General features: G+C 46.8%; 1 protein-coding gene across 1 annotated transcript; it reads left to right on the forward strand.

The window, feature by feature from the left end:
- Nucleotides 1-285: 285 nt before the first annotated feature.
- Nucleotides 286-23,539, forward strand: LOC308238595 (dehydrogenase/reductase SDR family member 2, mitochondrial-like; the record flags this gene model as incomplete). The annotated part of the gene is made up of 8 exons (XM_080650759.1): nucleotides 286-291; nucleotides 335-405; nucleotides 848-911; nucleotides 1,022-1,129; nucleotides 21,254-21,293; nucleotides 22,100-22,155; nucleotides 22,649-22,781; nucleotides 23,376-23,539. 8 exons carry the CDS (start codon nucleotides 286-288, stop codon nucleotides 23,537-23,539), a joined length of 642 nt encoding a protein of 213 aa, XP_080506885.1.
- Between the last annotated feature and the right edge of the window lie 1,152 nt (nucleotides 23,540-24,691).

Genomic DNA, 24,691 nt, shown 5'->3' on the forward strand with positions numbered 1-24,691 from the left:
TTAGTGAGGTCGATTCTTTTCCCCAGGGCCGAGTTCTGCAGGAAGCCGACTGGGCACTGACCACCATGCTCTCAGCAGCAGCCTAGGGGGACTGGGGTGGGTTTCCAACCTGTGCTAGTCTCCCTCTGGGAATGAGCAGCAATCGGACAGAACAAAAGGGCGTCCTGGCCAATCAGCAAGCTGTGGGTCTTGACCCCTCCCAGGAACCATCGCTTCCGCAGAAGGACTTCAGGGCTGTAGAATAGGACACAGACTTGTAGATTTTCAGGGTCGGGTAGAGGGAGGATGATGGTGAGAGGCTGAGGCTGTCCTGTTCCTTCATCTCTGCCCACAGGATCGGCTCGCCGTAGCCGGGCGTCTGGCCCAGGTTGGGACCCACTTGGTGGTCAGCAGCCGGAAGCAACAGTAGGTGGACCAGACAGTGGCAGTGCTGCAGGGGGAGGGGAGGAGCTTGACCTGCACTGGGTGCCGCTTGGGGAAGGAGAGGAGTGGGAGCAGCTGGTGGCCCGGTGAGGGGTCAGTGGGATGGAAAGACACAAGGAGAACACACAGAACCTTTTCCTCACTGCTCAGCCCTGGGAGGAGCAGGGACTGGGTAGGGGCCTGGAGGCCTTAGAACATGCCCTAAAATCGTGATTGCCTACAGTCTAAGTGAGCAGACACTGGCTCTCTGGAAAGTGTTCATGAGAGGGCCCCCACGCCTTCCCCCTACCCCCACACCCTGCGAGAACTGTGGTTGAGGAGGGGTCTAAAGGAATTTCCCCATCCCTAGCCTCCAGAGGGATTCCTAGAGAAGACCCCGCTCCCCAGGCCCTCCTCACAGAGAGCCAGCCCCTGGCCTCTCTAGGGCGCCTACATTCACCAAGAGTGTGGTTCTCACAGGAGCCTTGTCACCATTCATGGTCAAGACAGTATGTACTCTGCAAGCTGCCTCAGTGCACCAAGCACCTGGGTTGCTCCCCTCAGGCCATCTCCACACTCACCCCCCGCCCTCCCCCCCTCATGTCATTCCTCCCATCAGGCCCTAAAGCTCAGTGGAGTGTTGACTTCCTGGTGTCTAACTGCTGCAGCCAACCCTACCCGCTCCGTGGGGAGCACTCTGGGGACCAGTGAGGAGGTTTGGGACAAGGTGAGAGGCTGCTGGAAGCTGGCTGAGAGCTGATGTGGGGCTCCAGAAGGGCTCGCCCCCACAGAGACTCTCCCTTACCCTTCCAACTTTATTGTAAATACAGGCACTGGGGTCAGGCTGGACCACTCCCTCACACCATGTTCCCTGTTTTGTGGTGTTGTTTTAATTTTTATTTTTTGTTAGTCCTCACCTGAGAATATTTTTTCCATTGATTTTTTTTTAAGAGAGAGTAGAAGGGAGGGAGGGAGGGAGGGAGGGAGGGAGGGAGGGAGGGAGAGAGAGAAACACTGATGTGAGAGACACATCAATTGTTTGTCTTCCGCACTCTCCCAACCAGGGCCAGAGATCTAGCCTGCAACCAAGGTACATGCCCTTAACTGGAATAGAACTCTCAGCCCTTCAGTCCACCAGCCAACACTCTAATCATTTAGCCAAACCAGCTAGGGCAGGTTTGTGTGTTTTTAAAACTAGTTCCTATACTTTTTCTGCTTTCTTTTCTCTTCTCATCCCTTTTGCATTTATTCATTCAGCAAATATTTAGTAAGGACTTGCTATGTGCCAGGCATGTTCCAGGCTCTGGGAACAGAGCTGTGGGAGTAAGTCTCTGCTCTTGGCAGGACTCATGAATCTAAGGTCTCTGCTCTCGGTCAGCAATTTACGTTCTTAATACTTCTGTGGGACTTCTACTGGTGATGGTGCTCCTCTTTGGTGACTCATACAAGCCACTGAGATTTTCTGCCTTTTCTAGACCAAGGCTCCTCACTGTCCCTCAGATGAACCTGCTATACCTGTTAGGCCTGGACCCACCCAACACCTGCCTGTGGGACCAGATGTCCCAACTCGATATGAGTTCACTTAACAATCCTGCCACTCGGTGCACAAGAATCCAGGAGAGACCTTGTAAAATGCCTTGACGTCCATCTCGGGCTTCATTACTCTCCCATAACTTCTGTTTCATTCCTCCTGTGTTTTGTTCCCTTGTCCCACTGACAGACAAGATGCACAGATGGAATCACGTTCTTCCTGCCATTGTTAGCATTTTCTTCTGCTCTCCCCAGCTCTCTGTGAGCATGCTCTCAGGCCAGCCCCTCCTGCTATCTGCCCATGTCCTTCCCTCCATCTTGGGGATGACCTGAAATCCGAGCTCCCTGCAGCTGCTGCCAGCAGCCTCCAGGCTGTCTAGCTTCCTTAATGCCTCTGCAGGCTCATTTGTGATTGGATAGCTGGGATTTCATTGCTGATAGTCTCCTAATCTTCCTGACTCATTTGCCCTGTTAGTTCTCAGTTCATGGGCTCATGACTTTTTCTCAGAGCTGTTTGAAATCTTCACTCCTAAAGCTGGGTGCTCTTGCTGACAGCTGGCCTTACTTTCTCTGTCCCTCCCCTATCAATCAAGGACTTGCTATTGCACACTCAGCTCCCCACCCCTAGAGAGAAATCATCCCCCAGTTATACCTGCTACCACCTTGAAGGTGAGATAGTCACAAAGCAAGTTTAGAATTTACCCAACACTGTGCTTTTATCTGAATGCATTTTCAGTAGGAGTGCTGTGAGAGGAATTTCTTCTCTATCATCTTATCATTGGGCCAGTCTGAGCACCACCCCAGACAGACCCCCATTCTGTCCAGCAGGTTGGAAAATCTCTCATTGATCCCCCTGCCCCCCTTCTATCTCCTCCATCCCTTCTCAAGAACTCTCCAGCTTGCAATCACTTCAGCTCATGGTCTCTACTCAAGACTTGATGGCACACAGAGCTCCTCTTCCTTCTTTGCTAACAGGGCAGTTTCCTTCAGCAAGGGTGGGACTTTCACCTTTTCCTTGGCTCACATTTGGCTCCTGAGTTTAGGAGGGGTCTTCTCAGCCTGTCATCTATGGAACTGACACACATGGAGCTTAGGGCAGACATCCTGTGGTGGTGGGGCTCTGTTTTGAGCCTAACTCTCAATTTCTTCCTCTGGGGAACTTCATGCTGGTCCCCCTTTAGACATCTGAACCTTCTTGTAGTCCTGGGGATCAACCCTACACTGGAAACCTGACATCAGATGGGCCTCAGCAGCACCCAGTTGAAGCATTTCCCCTGCACACATCCAAGGGGATGAGTGGGGAAAACAAAGGACAGGCCTGGTTAGTTACAGATGTGCGATCTCATTCCTTAGAGGCACAGGGCACAGTTGACCTCACTCTGCTTCCCTCATCCTGAGCAGCTATAGCTTCTAATTCTAGTGGCTTCAGGATGAGGGTGATGTTCCAGGGTGTTGGCCTTGACATCACCAGGTTTGGAAAAAGGCTGTGCTTTAGCTTCTTAACTCCGTAAACTATTCCTCCACACCCTCACCTATCTGGATCTGTCACAGCTGGACAATCCCTTTTCACCGACTTACAACCCATGACAGGGTTTGCCCCACTTCTGTCTACAATGAGAAGCTAGCCCAGATCCCTCCTCATTCTCTAATTCTTGGTCTCCGGGGATGCTGCCGCTGTTCCAGATCCTGCATATCTTGACTGCACTTTACACATGTCCCCAGTGTGTGTCTCATGACAGGACAGGGACTTGGGCCACCACCTCCCTTGGGATAGATCTGCTTCTCTGGCTCCTCCTTGCAGACACATCCTTTGGGAACTGGCTGGGGACTGTCTTGGAGAGAAGGAAAGGTTCCTGTCATTCCTTGTCTCCTCCTGGTGCATCAGCTTCTCAGAGGTGGCTCATTGATAGGTATTTTCCATCAGCCCTGGTGCCTCTTCACCAAGCCCACTCTGCCCTCTTCCCCATGCACCTGGATTTCTGCTCATCTCTCCCCCTGGGAGAGGCAGAAGAGTATAATGGTTCTGAGCATGGACATTGGGTCAGAGAGATAGGGTTGGCATCCCAGCTATGCCACGTACTGTCTGTGTTACTAAACCTCTCTGAGCCTCGGTTTCTTTGGCTGTGAAATGGGGATAATACCGGTAGTAGGACCTGTGTGAGGAGGGCATTAGTCAATGGCTGCATTGTAGCACCTCAATCAATGTTGACTTATTAGCTTCCTCTCTCTTCTGTGACTGTCTGTCTCCTCTCAGGAGGGGTGCTGTTCTCCTGGTCTTCCCCATTTTAGCTTATATGCCACAGGTGGTGAGTGCTGGTTGGGAGGGGGTGAACGGTTCCCTAGAGTCCCATGGGATCATTGCCTTGCACAGACCCCCACTACTCCTGCTGCCCTGGGCTGACCTGGTGCTCATGTGGCTGCTGGGTTCCTCAGACTCAGCTTCTGCTCTAAAATCAGGCTTGGGAGTATGTCTGAGCCCTGGGCTCGGGCCAGGTGTAATCCTCTCTAGGTGAGAAATCCAACTATAGTAATACTTTCCTCTACATCCTCATATCCTCCTGATCACTTAATCCCAGCTCAGGGGTTGGGTGCCTACAATGTCAGTAAGACAGCCCTGCTGGGCCTCACCAGGACACTGGCCCCCAAGGACATCCAGGTGAACTGCCTGGTTCTGAGACTTGCCTGGTTCAGCCAAGTGGTGAGCACTGAGGCATATCCCCTGTTCCCTAGCGGGCTCAGTGGAAACCCCTCCCAGTGACTAAAGGATAAAGGGGATCAGCATCCTGACAGCTGAGGTCCTCACCGTCCTCTGACCTCAGCCATGACCCAGTCCATCAATACTTAGAAAGGCAAACCTGCCATGTGACTACCTTGGGGCCTTGCCATCTCCTTGTTTTTCTGCACCGACTCTTGAATTTCTTCCCTTTGCCCAGTTACCTAAGAATGAGGCTTCCTGGAAAACTTCAATGGAAATCAGCCCTTGAAAAAGATCTGGAAAAAAAAGTATCAGGGTAATGGAAAATTCTAGGGTATCCAGGGATGGCCACAGGTGAGGATAATCATAAACAGGGTGATGCCATTCCAGCTTGAGGCTTCTCTGTCTTATGACCACCCTGAGGTTCTCAACAGTGTTTGGATGTTGTGACCTCAGGAATAAAAAGTGGCACAAGTTCTATCTAGCCCCTGGCCCAGTTTTCGTTTGTTTTTTTGTTTGTTCCAGCCCACTATGGTGTTGGGTCCCTTGTCCCAGCACAGTGCAGCACTCACTTCTACTTTAACACCTCCAGCTGCCTCTGCCCAGCTCTCACTTGAAGGTCCAGGCTCACAGGCAGGAGGATAGATTGAGGGGCAGTGTCAGGGCAGGGTGTCCTGGTGCTGATTTGGAGCAGGAGGGGTGGTCCCAGGATGGCCTGAAGCAGTGTAGCTGGGCTGAAGAGCCAAACATGGGGTTTCATGGAGGCGGGGTTCTGTGAGGACAAAAATGGGTGAATGCTCAAGGCTGTGTTTATTCACCACTGATTTCACCAGTGAAGATCCTGGGTCTGATTTTATCAAGAAGATGAACAGCCTTTCTATCTAAAGCAAATAGTCCTGTTGGCCAATTAAACACTGGGGTAAATATTAGTTGATTGACAGAAAGAATGGGAATAGAATGGAAATGGAGGAAAGGAGTAAACAGAACTACGCCTACAGGCCTTTAATGTGCCCTCGGTCTCCTTACCTGTAGGCTGGGAGCCTGTGTGGAGGCAGTGGGGGGCACTGAAAGAGCTGTTCAGGGCAGCACTGAATTGTGTGCCCTGGGTCGTTGGACTCAAGTTTAGTTTTTGTCTCTTTAGCTCTTAAAGACCAAAAGATGCTGTTCCCTATGCAGGAAGGGTTCTTATGAGTCCCAGTGAGTAAAATGTTCCCTTTCCTGATAATTTTATCAGCAACCTTTGATGTTTTCTCATTTCTACCTACTCCAGAGAAATAATGTGTGTACATGTATGCAACTTGTAAGAAGCAAGGCTGATTTTTTAATCCACATCTGTCTCTTAACCACCCTCCATGACAAAGTAATAACTGGGGCTCTATCAGCCCTGTTCTCTCTGGCATGTCTGTCTTAGTTTGGTTTCTCTTCAGAGCAGAGCCTAAGACAAGAGCTTCTGGATATGAGATGTGAGGGAGCAGAAACGAGGGAGTGAACAGGAAAGGCCAATAAAGGGGTGTGTAGGGAGGGTGCCAGTGCCTGCAACTGGCTCCATTTAGGATTTCCCAAGTAGAGTATGGAATGCCTCGCAGACGAAAAGTGTGCCCCCTAGGGGTGGCAGATGGAGCATTTATCCCCGTGCTCTCATCTCTTATCCATCCAGAGTGCCCCTGGGGATGATTAACTCCCCCACACTTCCAATCAATAAGATGCTGTCCATATGCAATGAGTCAAAGCTCACAGGGAAGGTCTCACTTCAGCCAGGTCAGAGATCAGGATGAAGGCAAGAGGGTGTGAGTCAGGGCACCAAAAGTGTCTACTACAAACGTCTTTAGGAAGTAACAGTCCATATATGTTTAGAGACAAAACAGTCAACTCATTGCTCCTGTGAGGCCCCTGGGAGAAACACAATCTCTCCTCTTCCCCAGATGACACTTAGCCCACTTCCCTTAAGGGATAGCCTTCAGAAATTTTCATTGGATGCTTTGAAGTCGCCAGATCTCAAACATCTGGTTAATGGTCTGAATGGTCCACATGGCTTTCCCACGGAGTTCCCAGAAGAAACCAAAGAATTGAAAGGATGGGAAAGCAGGAAAGGAACAAACTAATCACACACAAAAAGAACTGGGGTCTTTCAAGAACTGAGTGTTCTACTTGTCAAAAAAAATTGAATATTTTAAAGGCAATACTTAGTACCATAAAATGTACATATTAATTTTCTTTTTTTTATTAATTTCTTCATTGATTAAGGTATCATATATTTGTCCTCATCCCCCCATTCCCATTCCAAACCCCTCCCCACGCATGCCCCCACCCTCCTGCTGTCTGTGACCACTGGTTAGGCTTATATGCATGCATACAAGTCCTTTGGTTGATCTCTCCCCCTTACCCCCACTCTCCCCTACCTTCCCTCTGAGGTTTGACAGTCTCATGCTTACCTGTCTCCGGGTCTGTTTTTGTTCATCAGTTTATGTTGTTCATTATTTCCCCTAGATGAGTGAGATCATGTGATACTAGAAATACACTTATAAGAACCGAAAATGAGACAAGCAATAATGGTTATGCTGAGAGGCAAATGAATCAGTCTGTAGTGAGTTTCTTTCTGGGCCAACAGTTCTTTTGAGTCCCAATTTCAATGTCAAACAGTTCCTTATGTGTACATGTCAGCAATGATATTTCAGTTCTGGATGGTGGACAAATGGTGGTAATGCAGGTCCGACGCTCTCTGGTTTGGTCCTGGGCAACCTGCCGTGACGCACAGCTGCTGACTGCTAGTATGGCAAGGCGTCGTCAGCGTCTTCCATCTCTGGACTGTTTCTCTTCTGTCTTCATGGCTGGAGCAGTCCTGTCAATTCCTCTCTGTTGCAGGAATCCACATGGTCTTGGAGGTGTTTTCTGAAAATATACAAACATATTCTCTACCAAAAGTTAATATAGGAATCTTTTCTATAAATTTGACTTGGGATCCTTTTTCATTTTTTGCCCAAATGGTTTTCCTTTGGCTTGTTTTGACACCATGTGTGTTTTTCATGGGTGTCTTGCTGTTAGCATTAGAAATGAAAGTTAATTTTCTAAAGTAAACATTTTCTAGATGTAATTTACTTACAGGATATTTTTCCTTACATGATATTTTTCTACTATTCCCCCTTTTTTGATTTAAATATTAGGAGGCTTTTGGAAATTTTATAATGTAGTCTTGATAGCTTTTAAATTTTAATTTTTTGCACTAAAATATGACTGCTTTAGGTTCATTACATGTTACGCAATTTTACCATGAGATGAACTACCAATAAAAATTTTAGTTAACACTTTAGGAACAGCTTTTTGTCCAGTACCATTAATTTTTCTAGAATATTCGCTTATTTCACTTAGCCAATTTAAATTAGTCTGAGAACTTGACTACTATTTTACTGTCATATTTAATACTCTAACAACAATCTTATTTTACCCTGTAAATATTAGTGGAAAGGATTATTTGCCTTCTTGAGTAGGCCCTGAGCATTCCTGGTGCTTAGATATCAAAAACCCACTTCCCCACACCATGGGTACAAGACAACTCAAACAAGTCTTGTTGCAGTGAGAGGGCAGCTGCTGTCGGCCCAGTCTCTGTCTGTTACCTGGATCCCAATTTGAGCTGGGCGTGGGAAGTGAAGCAGCCATGGGGGCAGGAGACTTCCCTCAGAAGGGGTGAGGGTTCAGGCCCCTGCAAAGTTGGGAGGGTGAGGGTCTGTGCCCCACCTCTGTTGACCCCCAAGTTCTCTCCTGATGGCCCCTCTGCGACTGTGCCTGTCTTAGGTTGTTCATTCCCTGAGGAATCTTACCCGTCTCTGGCTAACCAGCCATCCTCTGGGGCCAAGCAGGGTGATGTGAGGTTCAGTTCTGTCTCCTTGGTAGCCTATGCGCCCATGGCCTCCACGCCCAGCACCTGCCTTGGGATCCCCTTGCCTGCTGGCGGGCCCCCGGCACTGATCACATATCTTGGGGAACCCAGGTTTCTTCTCCAGGGAGGGCCCAGCTCACCCCACTGGACAAGAGACAGATCCATGGTACCAGCCACCACGAGGCTTCAACCTCAGTATGAACAGAAAGGACCGGCAATAGCTGTGGGCAATTTGATTGTGAGAAGAGGGTCCCTCTTGGCCAAAAGAGCAAGAGGGGCCAATATAGAATGCTCAGGTGCCTTCCCAGGGGGCCCTCTACACAGTGGAAGGGATTAAATCCTTTCATGTCCTTTTTAAATTGCTGCCAGACATTCAAAGAATTAGTTTGTAAGTTTGTTTGGGATAATTGTACATTATGCTGTTGTAATTCTAAAATATCAAGAGATGTGTTACCTTTGTCTCCAAGCACCAAAAAGATGATTTTTTATTGATTCCCAAGGGTGCGAGGTACTATTATAGGTAATGGGGGTAATACAAATCTGGGAAAAATTATAATGACATTGTAGAATAATATGTATGGATATTCTAAAGTATTTTTTTAAAATTTTTTAAGGTATTATATGTGTACATATCTTACCATTGCCCCCACCCCACCCCACTCCCATACATGCCCTCACCCCCCAATGTTTTGCATCCATTGGTTACTCTTATATGCATGCATGTAAGTCCTTCAGTTGATCTCTTAATTCCCCCACCTCTCCCTAACCTTACCGCTGTAATTTGACAGTCTGTTTGATGCTTTACTACCTCTGTATCTATCTTTTTGTTCATCAGTTTATAATGTTTTTCATTATCACCAAATGAGTGAGATCATGTGGTATTTTTCTTTCATTGACTGGCTTATTTCACTTAGCATAATGTTCTCTAATTCCATCTAGGTGTCTACAAATGGTAGTAATTCCTTCTTTTTTATGGCAGCAAAGTATTCCATTGTGTAGATGTACCATAGTTTTCTGATCCAGTCATCTGCTGACAGGCACTTAGGCTGTTTCCAAATCTTAGCTATTGTAAATTGTGCTGCTATGAACATAGGGGTGCATATATCCTTTCTGATTGGTGTTTCTAGTTTCTTAGGATATATTCCTAGGAGTGGGATTACTGGGTCAAATGGGAGTTCCATTTTCAGGATATGTATGGATATTCTTCGCTCTAGGCCATGGCAATTCCATTTCAAACTGGTTGTCAATTTCTTTTTGTATAGACAAGGTCTTAGTTACATTTTCTGCACCTTTCCCAGGAGCAAGTAGTGATAGTCCCTCCCTTTGGTGTCCACACAAGCCAGAAACCTCTCTTTAATTTTACACACAAAGGAGCAGTGGTTTGATTTTGTGTCATACAAAAGGGAAGCTGGGTGGCGACCCCTGTGTAATTATACTTCCTTGCCCCACCCATGGTCTTCCTGGATGACCAAGGTGTACATATTAATTTTAAAACTCCCTTCACTTTTCTTTAAGTAAAAAATCAGGGCAGTTTTAGAATGTGAGGACCTGAGAGGGATGAATGCAGGGCCTCCTTTTGTCCCATTTCTGGTGACCTCAGTGACACAATTGACAAAAGACCCTGGTAGTAAGGATGAGTCCTTGGTGACCTGAAGCACCTCAGGTGTGGGCCTGAGATGTGAGACCTTGAGGGTTTAATGACTAGATATTCAGCAGTAACCTCCTCCAGAGCACAAGGCTTTTTTGTTGTTGTTAATCTTCAACCAAGGATATTTTTCCATTGATTTTTAGAGTGGAAGGGAGGGGGAGAGACAGAGAGAGAGAAACATCGTGAGAGAGACACATCTATTGGTTGCCTCCTGCATGAGCCCTGACTGTGGCCGGAGATCAAGCCTGCAACCAAGGTATGTGCCCTTGACTATAATAGAATCGGTAACCCTTCAGTCCTCAGGCCGATGGTTTTCCCCTCTGAGCCAAGCTGGCTAGGCTTTTTTTTTTTCTTTCTTAAAGTAAGGACTCAAATATACTATTTTTTTCTTTTCTTTAAAAAAAACCTATTTTTAGAGAGAGAGGGAAGGGATGGAGAGAGAGCGCAAAAAACAAACAAACATCGATGTGAGAGTGAAACATCTATTGGCTGCCTTCTGCATGCTCCCTACTGGGAATCAAGTTACAACCCAGGCATGAGTCCTGAATCAACCAGCAACCTTCCAGTGCACAAGAGGATGCCCAACCAACAGCCACAATGGCCGAGGCACGCAAGGCATTTTGTGTCTTGAAAGTCCTGGGTCAGATTTTACCAAGAAGATGACTATTCTTCTATCTAAAGCAAATGATCCCCTTGGCCAATTAAACAGCCTACTGAGAGCACAGTTGGCCCGCATCTGGAGAGTTTCTTTTAACAAGCAAAAGGAGGGAGTATGGGATGCCAAGCAGAAGGAAACATCACCCTCACTAGCCAACTTCAAAAAGACCCCAACAGCACACATGAGATAGAGCCATTCCAAAATCTCTCACTCCTTTCTTCTCTTCCCCATCCTCTTAAAGTTTATCAGCTAACTCCATGTAAAATCTTTCAAGAATGCTCAATGCCTCTCCTGCCTTGTTTCACTTGTTGGGGGTTAAGAATTGACTTAAGTGTGAGGAGGTGTGACCCATCTTAAGATTTGTAGGATCCAAGCCCACTTGCTTGTCATGGATTCTATGTTTTTCCTGCCAGTTTTGCTAGTTTCTCTCCAGTGCACCTGTTCTCTAGCCTTTTCCAAAAGTGGTTGAAACCTGCTCATTCCCTGCCTTGGGGACAGCTGTTCCTATAATCTAGAAAAGATTATACAAAAGGCCTGGTTTATCCCACCTTTTCTCTCCTCCGCCATTTTACATATGAGGAAACTAAGGCCTGTGGAGGGGAAGAGACTTGATGTGGTGGTGAGCTGGTAGGAAAAGTGGTCCAGAAATCAGGTTCCCCGAACCTCAGTCTCAGCTTGTCACAAGAAAGCCCTCTGCCAGGTTCCCTGGGCCCATTACCTCCTGCACTGATGACCTCCCCAGAAGTTCTCTTTTCTAGGGCAGGAGCTTCTTCTTCTTTTTAAAAATATATTTTTATTTATTTCAGAGCGGAAGGGAGAGGGAGAGAGAAAGAAACATCAATAATGAGAGAGAATCATTGATCGACTGCCTCCTGCATGCCCCACACTGGGGACTGAGCCCACAACTCGGGCATGTGCCCTGAACTGGAATCCAACTGTGACCCCCTGGTTCATAGGTCGACGCTCAGCCACATTGACTGGGCAGGAGCTTCTGGGTTTAAATAGGGAGTGCTGTGACCCTTCCCCCTCCCCCCCTCCCCCCACCCCACCAATTCAAATTCTAATCCCCAATGTAATGATATTTGGAGATGGGGCATTTGGGAGGTATTGGGTTAGATGAGCTCATAGAATGGGTCCTACATGACTGAATTAGTTCTCTTATAAAAGAGATGAGATCTCTCTTGCTCTCTGCCACATGGGGACACAGCGAGAAGATGGCCACCTGCAAACCAGGAGGAGTGCCCTTACCAGAACCTGACCATGTTGGCACTCTGTGTAGGACTTCAAGGCTCCAGACTGTGAGAAATAAATTTCTGTAGTTAAGCCACCCAATCTATGGTACTTTTGTTTTAACAGCCCAACCTGACTAAGACTATGGAGCTGTCATTAACCTCTGCCCTAATGATTTCTCTGTGGTGTTGATGGGTCAGAGAGCCTAGCCACCTATCCCAGACATCCATTGGCCCATTCCTAGGGCCCTGGAGTTTTAGAATATACTCTATTAAATGACTCTGGTATCTCACAAAAAGTTGCTGAAGTGATCCTTACTTAGTGTTGAATCCATATTTTTTTTAAAAAAAAAACTAGTGCAATCTCTGTATTTCTCAAGCAGTATGGTAAAAGTAAGTAATTGAATTAATATCTGTGCTCCTTAGTTGGAAAGATGCTGGAAAAGAGAAAAGCTGCCCCTGGCAACCAGAAGCTAACCAGGCACTGTTAGCCAGGCCTTGTTGCTGATAGGAGCTGACCTGGCCGCACAGCTAGGAGAAGCTTTTTAGTTTACCATAGACAATTTTGGGAAATACCAACATTAGATAAGCTCACTCTGTTAACTTGATGGCTAAAGACAAAAACAAAATCATTCTGGGTGGGATGGAGGGAGGTAGAAGAGGATAAAGGGGGGATAAATGGTGCTGGAAGGAGATTTGACTAGTGGTGGTGAACACACAATATAATATGCAGATGATGTTTTATAGCATTGTAAATCTGAAACCTAAATAATTTTATTAACCAATGTCACCCCAATAAATCAATTTAAAAAGAAAAAATATCACTCTCTAATCATGTCTGAAAACAAACAAAAGAAAATTATTGTCCAAACTACAAAAATGACTGAACATCCACCCTCTATCCTGAGTAACAAGAGTGACAGCTGTTGCTTTGTCAATGGCACCCTTAGCTTTGCTCCTTTCTTCTCTCCTTCTAGACACAAATTAAGATACTTATGATTGGGATGCTAATCATATAATTACCCCACTACCCAATCCAGAGCAAAGCCTTGCTTTCTGAATCCTTCTCAAAATCACCTAACACAAGCCCTAACCTCTAAGTCCTTTCTAATACTCTCTGACCGAGGCACCCACCCTTCCCCTTGGTGTGTGTTCTCCCTCATTGCTAGGAGTCAAAAGACTTAATTTTATTTGATTATAGTTGTGTTCCTGGTGGTCTTTGGTCCAAGGGTATTGACAGCACTTACATTTATTTAAAAAATATTTTAAACTAACACAGTAACAAATTGAAGTACAGTTGACCCTTGAATAATGACAGGGTTAAGGATGCCAATAATCTGCACAGTTAAATTTTTATTTATAATTTTTAACTCCCCCAAAACTTAACTGCTAATAACTTACTGTTGCTTGGAAGCCTTACCGGTAATATAAACAGTTGATTAACACATTTTTAATGTTATTTGTATTATAGACTGTATTCTTAAAGTAAGTTAAAGAAAAGAAAATGTTAAGATTGATTATAAGGATGAGAATATATATTAACTGTGCTTATTGAAAAAAATCCCCATGGCCCTAACCGGTTTGGCTCAGTGGATGGAGCGTCGGCTTGTGGACTGAAGGGTCCAGGTTCGATTCCGGTCAAGGGCATGTACCTTGGTTGCGGGCACATCCCCAGCAGGAGGTGTGCAGGAGGCAGCTGATCGATGTTTCTCTCTCATCGATGTTTCTAACTCTCTATCCCTCTCCTTTCCTCTCTGTAAAAAAGCAATAAAATATATTTTAAAAGAAAGAAAAAGAAAAAAATCCCCATGTAAGTTGAAACCCATTGTTCAAGGGTCAACTGTACTTCAAAAGGGTGAAAAGTAAAAGGTAAAGCTCCCTTCCACACTTGAGCCCTAGAATTTGGTTCCCTTCCCCAAAGGCAATCGCTGTTCACAAAGACAGTCTATGCACATACAAGCAGATATGCATATTCACTGATTAAGGTGCTGATCTCATTTATCATTATCATCATTGTTTGTCCCTCCTTTCATTCATCTGTCCACCCAATATTGATTGTACATGGGATTCCACAGTGCTATGAACTTTCTCTGTCAGTGACATTATAAAGGAGCCTCAGGACAATGTGTGGACCATTTCTCATTAAGTAAAGGCAGGAAGAAAAGGTTTGGTGGCTGGTGGTGTTTTAAGCAGTTCCAGCCCTGTGGAAGGAGAAAGCCAGAATTCTGTGCTTTTTCAGTGGATCCAAGTGGAGCTGATCCCTGTTGCCCACATCAGGGACCTCTGTGTCTGTCTGCCTGTTCCCTCACTCCTGTGTCCCAAGATTATATCCCAAAGGATTTACCTGTCTTAGGCTCTGCTTGTGGAGGAACTTAAGTGAAGACAGTTACACAGTGAAATACACTGAGTGGCCAGATTATTATGATCTCTGAACGCATAATAATCTGGCCACTCAGTATATATATTAGAGGCCCGGTGCATGAATTCGTGCATGCGTGGGGTCTGGCCAGCCTGGCCAGGGGGAGGGGACATGGGTGGTTGGCCGGCCTGCCTGCTGGTTGAACTCCTGGTTGAGGGAACAATTTGCATATTAGCCTTTTATTATATAGGATATACACTGAGTGGCCAAATTATTATGTGTTCAGAAATCATAATAATCTGGTCACTCAGTGTAAGTGGCAAGGCTGGGACTTGACCTGAGGTGTATCTGATAAAGAACTTGATAATGATTTGTTTTTAGGAATGAGAAGTCCCAGAAGAAACCCAGGGTCTCTAAGAGGTGAGAAGGAGGAGGCAGGTTTGGGTGCTGTTGCCCACTGCAGGTGGCTCTATTAGATGTGGTGGTGGGCACAGGCTGGATTCTAGGGTTGCTGAGAAGGAGGCAGTGACATTGGCAGTGAAGGTAAAGACCCCTATGGTGACGCCACATGTAGCATTAGTTTAGCTGGATTTTATGAGAAACCACATTTCTTGTCTTTAGAAACAGAAGCTAAAACAAAGCAAACCCCCTTTATCATTTAAGGGAGTCAGCACATGTATACAAATGCTTTGGAGAGAAGATCCGCATAGCTTCTCTCTCTTTTTTTAAAGAGTTAAATCCAAACTATTCTTGTACCACTCTCCCTTGAACTGGTGCCTGGAATTCCACATAGGAACTCCTTCCTTACATTTAATTTCTGATCTCCCTTAGAAAATGCACTTTAGTCTGCTATTAGTCACATTCAGGTGAACGGGTTTCTGATCCTTGTGTGAAAACAAGTATTGATGGGAGGGAAGGGGGCTGCAGAACAACTGAGGTAGGTGGGGCAATGGTTGCTGCCTAGAAGGCAAGAGGCACAAAGGGCCATCTCTCTTAACCTAGCTCAGCCTGATTCCAGGTGTGCAAGTATCGGCTTTGAAAGGGACTGGGAGTTTCAAAGAATGCTAAACGGCCTCCCTGCAGTACTGTGAGCTTGAACTGTACAAAAGCCAAGACTCATGGTATGAAAGGCAGAAGAGAAAGACATACTCAGGGCAGAGAAATGTCTCCCAAAGACTGCAGTGGATCAGTAGCAATGTTCGTTTTTTTTTTCTCAAAGGTCCTGTGATAACACACTAGTATTTGGGGGGAGGCATTGTTTTCAGTTGTGTCAGCTCACACCTTGGCAGGGAGGAGTGGACCCAAGGTCCTGTTAGATGGGAGAGAGACTGGGGGAGAGCAGGGAGGGACCAGGAGGAACAGGTTGGGCAGGGGTGCTGGCTGTGGAGCACTAATGGCCAGTGTTCCATATCTCAACCATACTCCCCTGGCTGTACTGTGTTTGAGTGCAGCCAGGAGTCTAGAGTTGGCACACTCTATGGCTGGAGGGTAGACAGGGATGATGGTACCACCGATAGAAAGCTGGACTTCCCAGGCTGGTGCAATGGCTCAGGAACTGCATCTCTAGGAGGGGAATCTTTCCTGATCCCCCAAGAGGAACTCATTTCCCAGGAGTGTTCCTATGAGTTAATTTACAAGGCCAATGTCCTTTCTCCACAGATTCTTTTTATTGCCATGGAAACAGTCTGCTGCTCTGTCCAATGAAGAGTCTGAGCAGCAAGCACCATGACAACCTGTGGGGGTTGGAAGGACAGCTCCAAAGCATCTCAGAGACCAGAGCAAGGACAGGGGCCTAGGGACGTTGTCATGAGTGCAGTTGATGAAAGGGGGATGGCTTGATTCTTCACTGCCTCTCTGTGAGCAGCGTAGGGGGGATGGGTGAGCATGAGGCTGGTGGCCATGGTGAAGCACAGAGGGTGGAAAGAGGTACAGTAGGGGACATGCAGATTCAGCCCTGCAGGAAGGGTTAGGCATTTCTAACATTGGTATCTAGGCCAACAACACATGTAGTCCTGCTCAGGGCATAAAACAAAAGGATAGCAGATGTGTCAGAGATGTTCTTGGCAGGTGGGAACTCACATAGTCCAGTCCAGAGCCTTGCCAATCAAAGGGTGGTCTGATGACCAGCAATTGGGTATGACCTGGGAGCTTGCTGGAGATGCAGAATCCGAGAGCTCACCAGAGCTGCTGAATGCAAATCTGCATTTAACAAGATCCCAAGTGATTTGTGTACCTGTTAGTGTTTGATCAGTGCCATTCCAGTGCACCCCAGGTGTCGGGTGGGGAGCCCATGAGAGTTGTGGTCTTGATTAAGAACTGTTTATGGGTGACAAACCCACAAGAGGTGAGGTGTGAGGCAAATCTGGAGTGTGAAATGGGCAGATGCATGTTGGAGAGACTACTCATGCTATGTGAGACCCAAGGAGAAAGGTTTTCAGAATGGAGGGAGAAGTGAACTGCGTCCAGCATGGCCAGTGGTGAACCTGAGGAGGGGCGGTGAAGGATTAAAGAAAACAGACAAAAGAAACCAAGATGGCGGCATAAGGTATACACCTGTACTTGCTGCCTCTCACAACCACACCAAAACTACAACTAAAAGATAAAACGACTATCACCCAGAACTACAGGAAAGCTGGCGGAGTAGAAGTTCTACAACTAGAAGGAAAGAAAAAAGCACATTGAGACTGGGTAGGATGTGCAGAGGCTCAGAAAAGCAGAGGTACAGAGATGCACGCGAATAGAGCTGGCGACTGCGTGCGCTGCTTTTTTCAATTGGGAGGGAGTTACAAGCTCCCGACTGCTCTGAACTCTAGTTTCCGGCGAGACTCTGGAGACCCAGACTTATATGGTGAGAAACTGGACTGTCTGCCATCGGGTCAGAAAGTGAGGGTGGCTTTCTCGCAGAGGTGCGCGCAGGAATCATTGTTTACTGCGCTGGGGCACAGGATGCAGAATGTGGAAATGCGGAGACGCAGAGAGGACTGACTGGCAGCCATCGCTGGTTGCCATGCCCTAGTGATTCCCTGAGACCCTGCCCCACCCAATTTACAAACCCACCCGAGCTGTGTGCAGTGGCTTTTGCATATGAATGGCCTGCCCTCTCGCAGCTTAACCTAACAAATTGCAGCTGGGTCAGACAACTCCAAAACTTTCAAAACCCAAGCAAAGAGGAGAAATCTGCAGATCTCTCTGTAGCTCCTGCTGGGTGGCCTCAGACAGTAGCTGACTTGCACCTCCTTGGAGATCCAGGAACCAGTGTACCTAGAGGTCAATGTGAGACGACACCAGATTTCAACTCCTCACATACATAAGTGACACACTGAAGAGGCAGACTCACTGAGCACCAAAGCCCCACTGAAGCTAGTCCTGCCCCATAAGGGTGTCTCCAGCACAGAAGTTCTCACATTGTAGACACAGCTGATCCTCATAGCCAATTGGCCTGGAGGTCAATTCCTCCCAGTGTACCAACAGCAATCAAGGCTTAACTACAACAAGACTGTGCACACAACCCACAAAGGGGTGCACCAAGAGTGTCCACCTCAGGTGATTGGGGAGGCTGAGTCACTGGGCCCTATAGGACACCTAGCACACAAAGCCACTCCATCAACACAGGGAAGTAGCCAAAATGTGGAGACAAAGAAACAGGTCACAAATGACAGAAATGGAGGAAAGCAAACTACTGGATATAGAGTTCAAAACCACAGTTATAAGGTTACTCAAGAATCTTCTAGAAACTGCTGAGAAACTTAGTGAGAGCTCTGAGGAACTTAGTGAGACCTTCAGGGATCTTAATGAGGATGCCAAAAAAACAATGGAAAAGAACCAGTCAGAAATTAAGCATACACTGTCTGAAATAAAGAATAATATACAGAAATCCAACAGTAGAATAGAGGACCCCAAGAATCAAACCAAAAATTTGAAATATGAGGAAGCAAAAAACACCCAACCAGAAAAAAAAAAATCAAAAAATATGAAGATAGTGTAAGGAGCCTCTGGGACAACTTCAAGCGTACCAACATCCGAATTATGGGGGTGCCAGAAGAAGAGAGAGAGCAAAACATTGAAAACCTATTAGAAGAAATAATGACAGAAAACTTTCCCTACCTGGTGAAAGAAATCGACTTACAAGTCCAGGAAGCGCAGAGAACCCCAAATAAAAGGAATCCAAAGAGGACCTCACCAAGACACATCATAATTAAAATGCCAAGAGCAAAAGACAAAGAGAGAATATTAAAAGCAGCAAGAGAAAAACAGTAAGTTACCTACAAGGGAGTACCCATACGATTGTCAGCTGATTTCTCAACAGAAACTATGCAGGCCAGACGGGAGTGGCAAGAAATATTCAAAGTGATGAACAGCAAGAACCTACACTCAAGATTACTCTACCCAGCAAAGCTATCATTCAGAATTGAAGGTCAGATAAAGAGCTTCACAGATAAGAAAAAGCTAAAGGAGTTCATCACCACCAAACCAGGATTATATGAAATGCTGAAAGGTATTCTTTAAGAAGAGGAAGAAGAAGAAAAAGGTAAAGATAAAAATTATGAACAACAAAGTGACAACAAATACATATCTATCAACAAGTGAATCTAAAAATCAAGTGAATAAAAAAATCTGATGAACAGAATAAACTGGTGAATATAATAGAATCAGGGGCATAGAAAGGGAATGGACTGACAATTCTCAGGGGGAAGGGGGAGTGAGGCGTGCGGGAAGAGATTGGACAAAAAATTTTACACCTATGGATGAGGACAGTGGCGGGGGGATAAAGGCATGGGGTGGGGGTGGGGAATCAGGTGGAGGGGAGCTATGGGGGGAAAAAAGAGGAACATCTGTAATAATCTGAACAATAAAGATTTATTTAAAAAAATAAAGAAAACAGACAAGAGAATATAGGTGGGGGCAAGTGAATCACTGCACCTGGATGAGGACACAGTGACCCCGCCTGTAAGCCGAATCTTTATTATATAGTCAGATCACACAAAGCAAAACAAGGGAGTGATCAAAATATTACAATGTCCTTGTGAGTTTCAAATCTGCTTCTTTCCTGTTATTGCAATTCTCTGAACTCTATCAAGCTTTGTTTTGGCAGCACTTGCTGTACCTCCCAAAGCCCACATTTCTTAGATACCTAGGACTACAAGGTTGGACTATAAGGTCAAGCTTACATACAACCATAGCCTTTGCTATAATTGTGCTGGGAGGGCTTTGCCCTCTAAGCTGGGACTTGTATGTGGCTTTGCCACAAGCGGACCCTGCCCTCTCGTCAGTCCAAGGCTTGATCCTGTTCAAAGGCTGTAGCCGCTCTCCACAGAGAAGGGAGAAGGAATTGATTAGAAATGTTAGAGGTTTGCAAGAAGGCTCAGATTTGAAGCAGCAACACCTAGTGAGTGAAGATCTGGACTGGTGGAGGCCCACCTACCAACCAGGCATCTTGTAAGGGGCAGAAATTTGATGCTTCCATGGAGGTGAGAAATAAATATTCCACTCACCACTGCTCCAGGACTGCCTCAGACCAGAGGTGTTAATTTCTTCTGGGTCATCAGCTCCCCATATGGGGAGCTGGGGCGGGAGAGAGGTTTCTGAGCACCCTTTACTCCATCCTTCACCACACATCCTCTGTCATTTCCTCCTTGAGTTCTGGAGCACTGTAGGGGCGTGGACTTCCTGGTATACGTGGCAGAAGTCAACCCCCTGGTGGGGAGCATCCTGGGGGGCCAGTGAGCAGGTGTGGAACAAGATGATCCTGGGGTAAGATCTTACACATCCTGCGTGGCTCTCTGTCCACCAGTTTTGCACACACACATACACACACACACAACCTAAACTCCCACATACCCCTGGTCAATATTGATCCTGGTGGGTGGGGGATGGAGCTTACCTGGGTCAAACTGACCATCAAGCTCAACAGGCACTGACCACAGGCCCAGCCTATGCCAGGCATCAGCAGCCTCTGCTACGTTGTCTTTCCTTGCGCCAGTCACTGCTACAAAGTCCTGAGATGCCAGAAAACACTTCCCAGTCTGTCCATAGAGAAGGGTTCTGAGGCTGTCGCAGTCTGGACTTACTGGCACCCACTCTGATTCCTGCAGTCTGGCTGTCCCATGGAGCTCCCTCTGGGCTGTCCCAGGGACACCTCACCTTCCACAGACAGCTGAGAGAAGGGACCCCCATGCAGGCCCACTGTCCCAGCCAGACTCTGTCTGCAGTAGAGGGGCTCCTGTTGCCCCTGCTGTCCTAGGGCCCCCCTTGAGAGGGATCAGCTCAGTCCTGGCCCTTGCCCTCTCCTGACCCTGAACATCCCCTACTCTCTCCTTGCAGATCCTGCCCCACTTCCTTTTCCTAGTTCTCACATTCTCTGGCTTTCCTGACCCAATTCCCAATTCCCCCTCATCACCCTCAGTCACACTCAGGTTTTTCCAGTAAAAAGAAAATAAATCCTGGTTGTGATTTCCTGACATACCAAAGGCTCCCTGTGGATTTTTTTTTTCTCACCTGCACCTCCCATAAGGCAGTCACTAAGAAACAGGACATCCTGATCTCCTGCCCTACTGTTTCCCCAGCCTCCCTCCACCCCACCCATCTGGAAGGGCAATGTTGACAGGGGAGAAGTTGTGTGGGAGGGTCTCCTGGAAAGGACAGAAACCTCAGAATCCTACACATGCCCTCAGATTCCTTCTCCCAGAAGACTCTGTCCCCCACTCAAAGGACAAAGGAGGACCAAGTCCTAGTCACTCAACACAGTCATGAGGCTTGGCTCCTGCTCTGGCCACAGGTCTCCAAGTGAGCAGTGAAAATGGGCACTAGCCAGACTGCATCTCTCCCTCTCCTCTGGCTCTATCTTTGCTTTGATTGCAGGTCTTGGACGTCTGTGTGAAGGCCCCAGCCCTGCTGTGGAGTCAGCTGTTGCCCTACATGTAGAACAGGGGATGAGGGCATGAGAGGGGCTAGTGGGCATTGGGGTCTTTCTCCATGTGTTGGTCTTTTCTACCCCTCAGACCTTGGGCACAGGCCTAGGAAGTGAAGGATGCTGGGAAAGATGGGAGGCATGTCCTTTGGGAAATATTCTCCATTTCCAGACCTACCATCTTCCCCATGGGGTGTGACATTGTGATGAAGGGAAATATGGGCAGGAGTGAGAAGGACCTTTCACTGGCCCTCGTTTCTTTGATCTCAGAGAATACAAGGACCTTGCCCCTTTCGAGGCAGCTGCAGGGAATAAGGGTCCAGAATGTCGTAACCCAGAGTCCCAGCTCTGGCTCCCTAACTTTTGCGCTTATCTGTGGGCCATCTGACCTGTTTCCCTTCTGGCCAGAGGCACTGTGGCACTTGCTCCTCCTCACCTTCCCCTGCAGAGCCTGGCTCTTCTGTGTCCTGGGCCACCCAGGGGCACTGCTCTGATCTTACAGGGATTTCTAGGACCCATGATCATTGCCTGGCTCTCCTCTCCAGAGCACTGCCTCTCAGCCCTGGGTCCTTGCCCAGGGAACACTGCCCGACTGTGCTTATGGGGTAGCAGTGACCCCTCAGTGACCCTAGTGTTCATTGATTTAGAGGTCTAGCTTCTACCCCATGTTCCAGAAACCTAACCTTCTCATGAATCTTGAGCTGGTTCCTCTCAGCATGAAAGTACCATTTCCTGGCTCATCTGGTCTCTTCGTTGAAATCACCTTTCATCTTGTCCATCTGCCTTTCTCCTGACAGCGGAAGCACCAAGGTTCAAGATGGCCTATGAGCATCAACCCTCTGGACAGGTGTGGGTGAAGGGCAGCTGAGTCTGGTTTCTCATGAGGCCCTACTGTGGGGTGTGGGAGCACTGGCTGTTGATCACAGATATGGACCTAAAATGTGTAACACCAGCAGAACAACTCAAAGGCTACAAATCTGGTATAATCTCATTTTGCCACAACATCTCTGAAACCCAAGGATGTAAAGCCATTTGCCCAGGGTAAGCACAGCCGGTCTGTGGTAAAGCACATTCTGAGTCCTGAGTTTTCCTAATTCCAGTTTCCTGACTGTTTGAAAGCTCAGTGCAGCCTTCTCTGTGTCAAGCTTGGACACACAGAAACCTAGAGAAGTCTCTCCAACTCAGAACTTCACTCCTTGAAAATTATTGTGTGGTGTTGAGGGGTGGGAGAAGGAATTTTAGTTTAGGCCTCATGTCAGGCATGTCTTAGTCTGAGATCCAGAGTCACAGCTCTGGCTAGCCAGGAACATTCCTTCCTTCCAATCCTAACCCACTTTGCTTTTCAGAAGCTAGGAGTCTATAACACAAGCAAAACAGCCCTATTGGGCTTCTCTACATCTCTGGCTATGGAGCTGGCCCCAAAACGCATTCGAGTGAATTGCCTGGTGCCAGTAATAATTGACTGTCTTTATGCAAGTGGTGAGGATCACAAACAGCTCCTACTCCCCAGCTTTTTCCCATTTTCCCCACTGGTCCCTTCCCTGGCCAAGCTCCCAAGGCCCACAGAGACCTGCATATTTGGGTTAGAGCCCCAGCCCAGGTTCATCACTCAGAGGCTCTCTGCACTGCAGCCTTTGGCACCAGCAGCCTAATTTACCTGCAGAAGAATGGGGTCTCTCTCTATTCCTGGTGGGGAGTAGACTAGAGTTTTGCCCCACCCCTCTGCTTTCATCCCCACCCACGGTCCTTCTGCAAAGCTAACATTGACTCTGAAATCTTCCCAGGAGAAATAATTGCTGAACTTGCTACCTGGCTTTAATGAAGTCTATAGATTATAGCTGTAGGTGAGGTTGGGGGCTTTAATGGTCTATGTCTATTTTGAAGGATATTTCCATTTCAAGAAGAGACAAAGCCCATATCTTCTCTTCATCCACTGGCTGTTCCCCTTGCTAAAGTCTGAGAACAGCACAGTCCTGAAGCTGGGGGCTGGAGACAGGAGCGGTCCTGCTGAGCCCACCATGACCTTCTCTGGAGCCTGATTGGACTAGAATCCTGTGAGATATTGGTCTGTAGGGTCAATGTTGAGCCCCCTCTGTGCCAGCATAATCAGGAGTCAGAGCTCAGCATTGCATGGGCTGAGACCTCAGCTCTGCTACCTTCCCTTCCTGTGTTCCTCAGATGCCAGCTACATCATCAGGGAGAACATCGTGGTGGCCCACTTCTCCCCTAAGCTGTGAAGCAGGCGGGGTAAGAAAGTGGGGCCATGGTCCATGGTGGGAAACTGGGAGCTTGGTGGGGAAACATGGAGGTGGGGAGCCTGAGGGTTCAGGGCCATATAGGAAAACTTGCTAGGGAAATGAGAAGGAAAGCAAGATGTTTGAAACTTTTCATATGGAAATACACATATCTGGAAACTTTTAATCTGGATTCATCCCTATTTGGCTAAATGAATATGGGCCGTTCCCTTGACTTAGAAGCCTCGTCCCTGGATTAGTTCCTTCCTTTATCACTGTCTCCCTCCCATCCTCAAGACTTTTACCTTTCCTTCCCTTCCTTCAGTCCTTTGCATGAAATCGGAAATTAGGCTGCTTTCCATCTGTTCCTCCAGATGCACCCTCTCTACCCTTCTCTATTCTGTGTTCTGGGCGGCTGAGCTGTAGGGACTGCTTCAACAGGTTTCCTTGACTTCTGGCTTCTGGTTCAGTTTGGTCAGTAGGAGGGACTAGGGAGATTGAATGGGAGAAGAGTAAGGTCAGGGAATGTATTTCTTAAGTTTCCTTCCTGTCTGTTTGCCACATTGGGTGGTTCTCTCCACCAAAGCCTATATAGCTCTATTCAGGCAACACCTTCCAGATAGCTCGGTTTCTATAAGTCTTCTCTCTTCTTATGCCTTCAGGCCTAGGAGTGGTAATGTCCTTACTGTTGCTGGCCCAGTAAGGAGTGCTACACTATATCTTTTGCATGTTCTAAACTATGTCCACTCTTTTGTAAATTAAATTTTAATTAAAACCTCCCTGGTTATCCCTTTGAGAATATGCACATTATTATATCTTTTCTTTACAGGCTATTTAGCTTATTATTTATTATTATTTAGCTTACATATGATAAAACACCAATTTCAGCAAACTTTTCTTTGCATGTTAATAATTTTTTACATTCTTAACCACTACCACTATTAAAATAGAGAACATTTCCATTGCCTCCAAAAGTCTCCCAGGGCTCCAGCCAAGGCAACTATTAAGGTGTGTTCCGTCACTTTGAATTTGTTTGTTTTCTAGAGTTTTATATAAATAGAATTATACAAAGAAAATAAAAAAATAAATAAAATTATATAGTATATATAATCGTTATGTCTGGCTTCTTTTGCTCAGCTTAAAGCTTTTGAGATT

Source organism: Plecotus auritus, assembly GCF_963455305.1.
Source record: "Plecotus auritus genome assembly, chromosome: 1".
NCBI classification, from domain to species: domain Eukaryota; kingdom Metazoa; phylum Chordata; class Mammalia; order Chiroptera; family Vespertilionidae; genus Plecotus; species Plecotus auritus.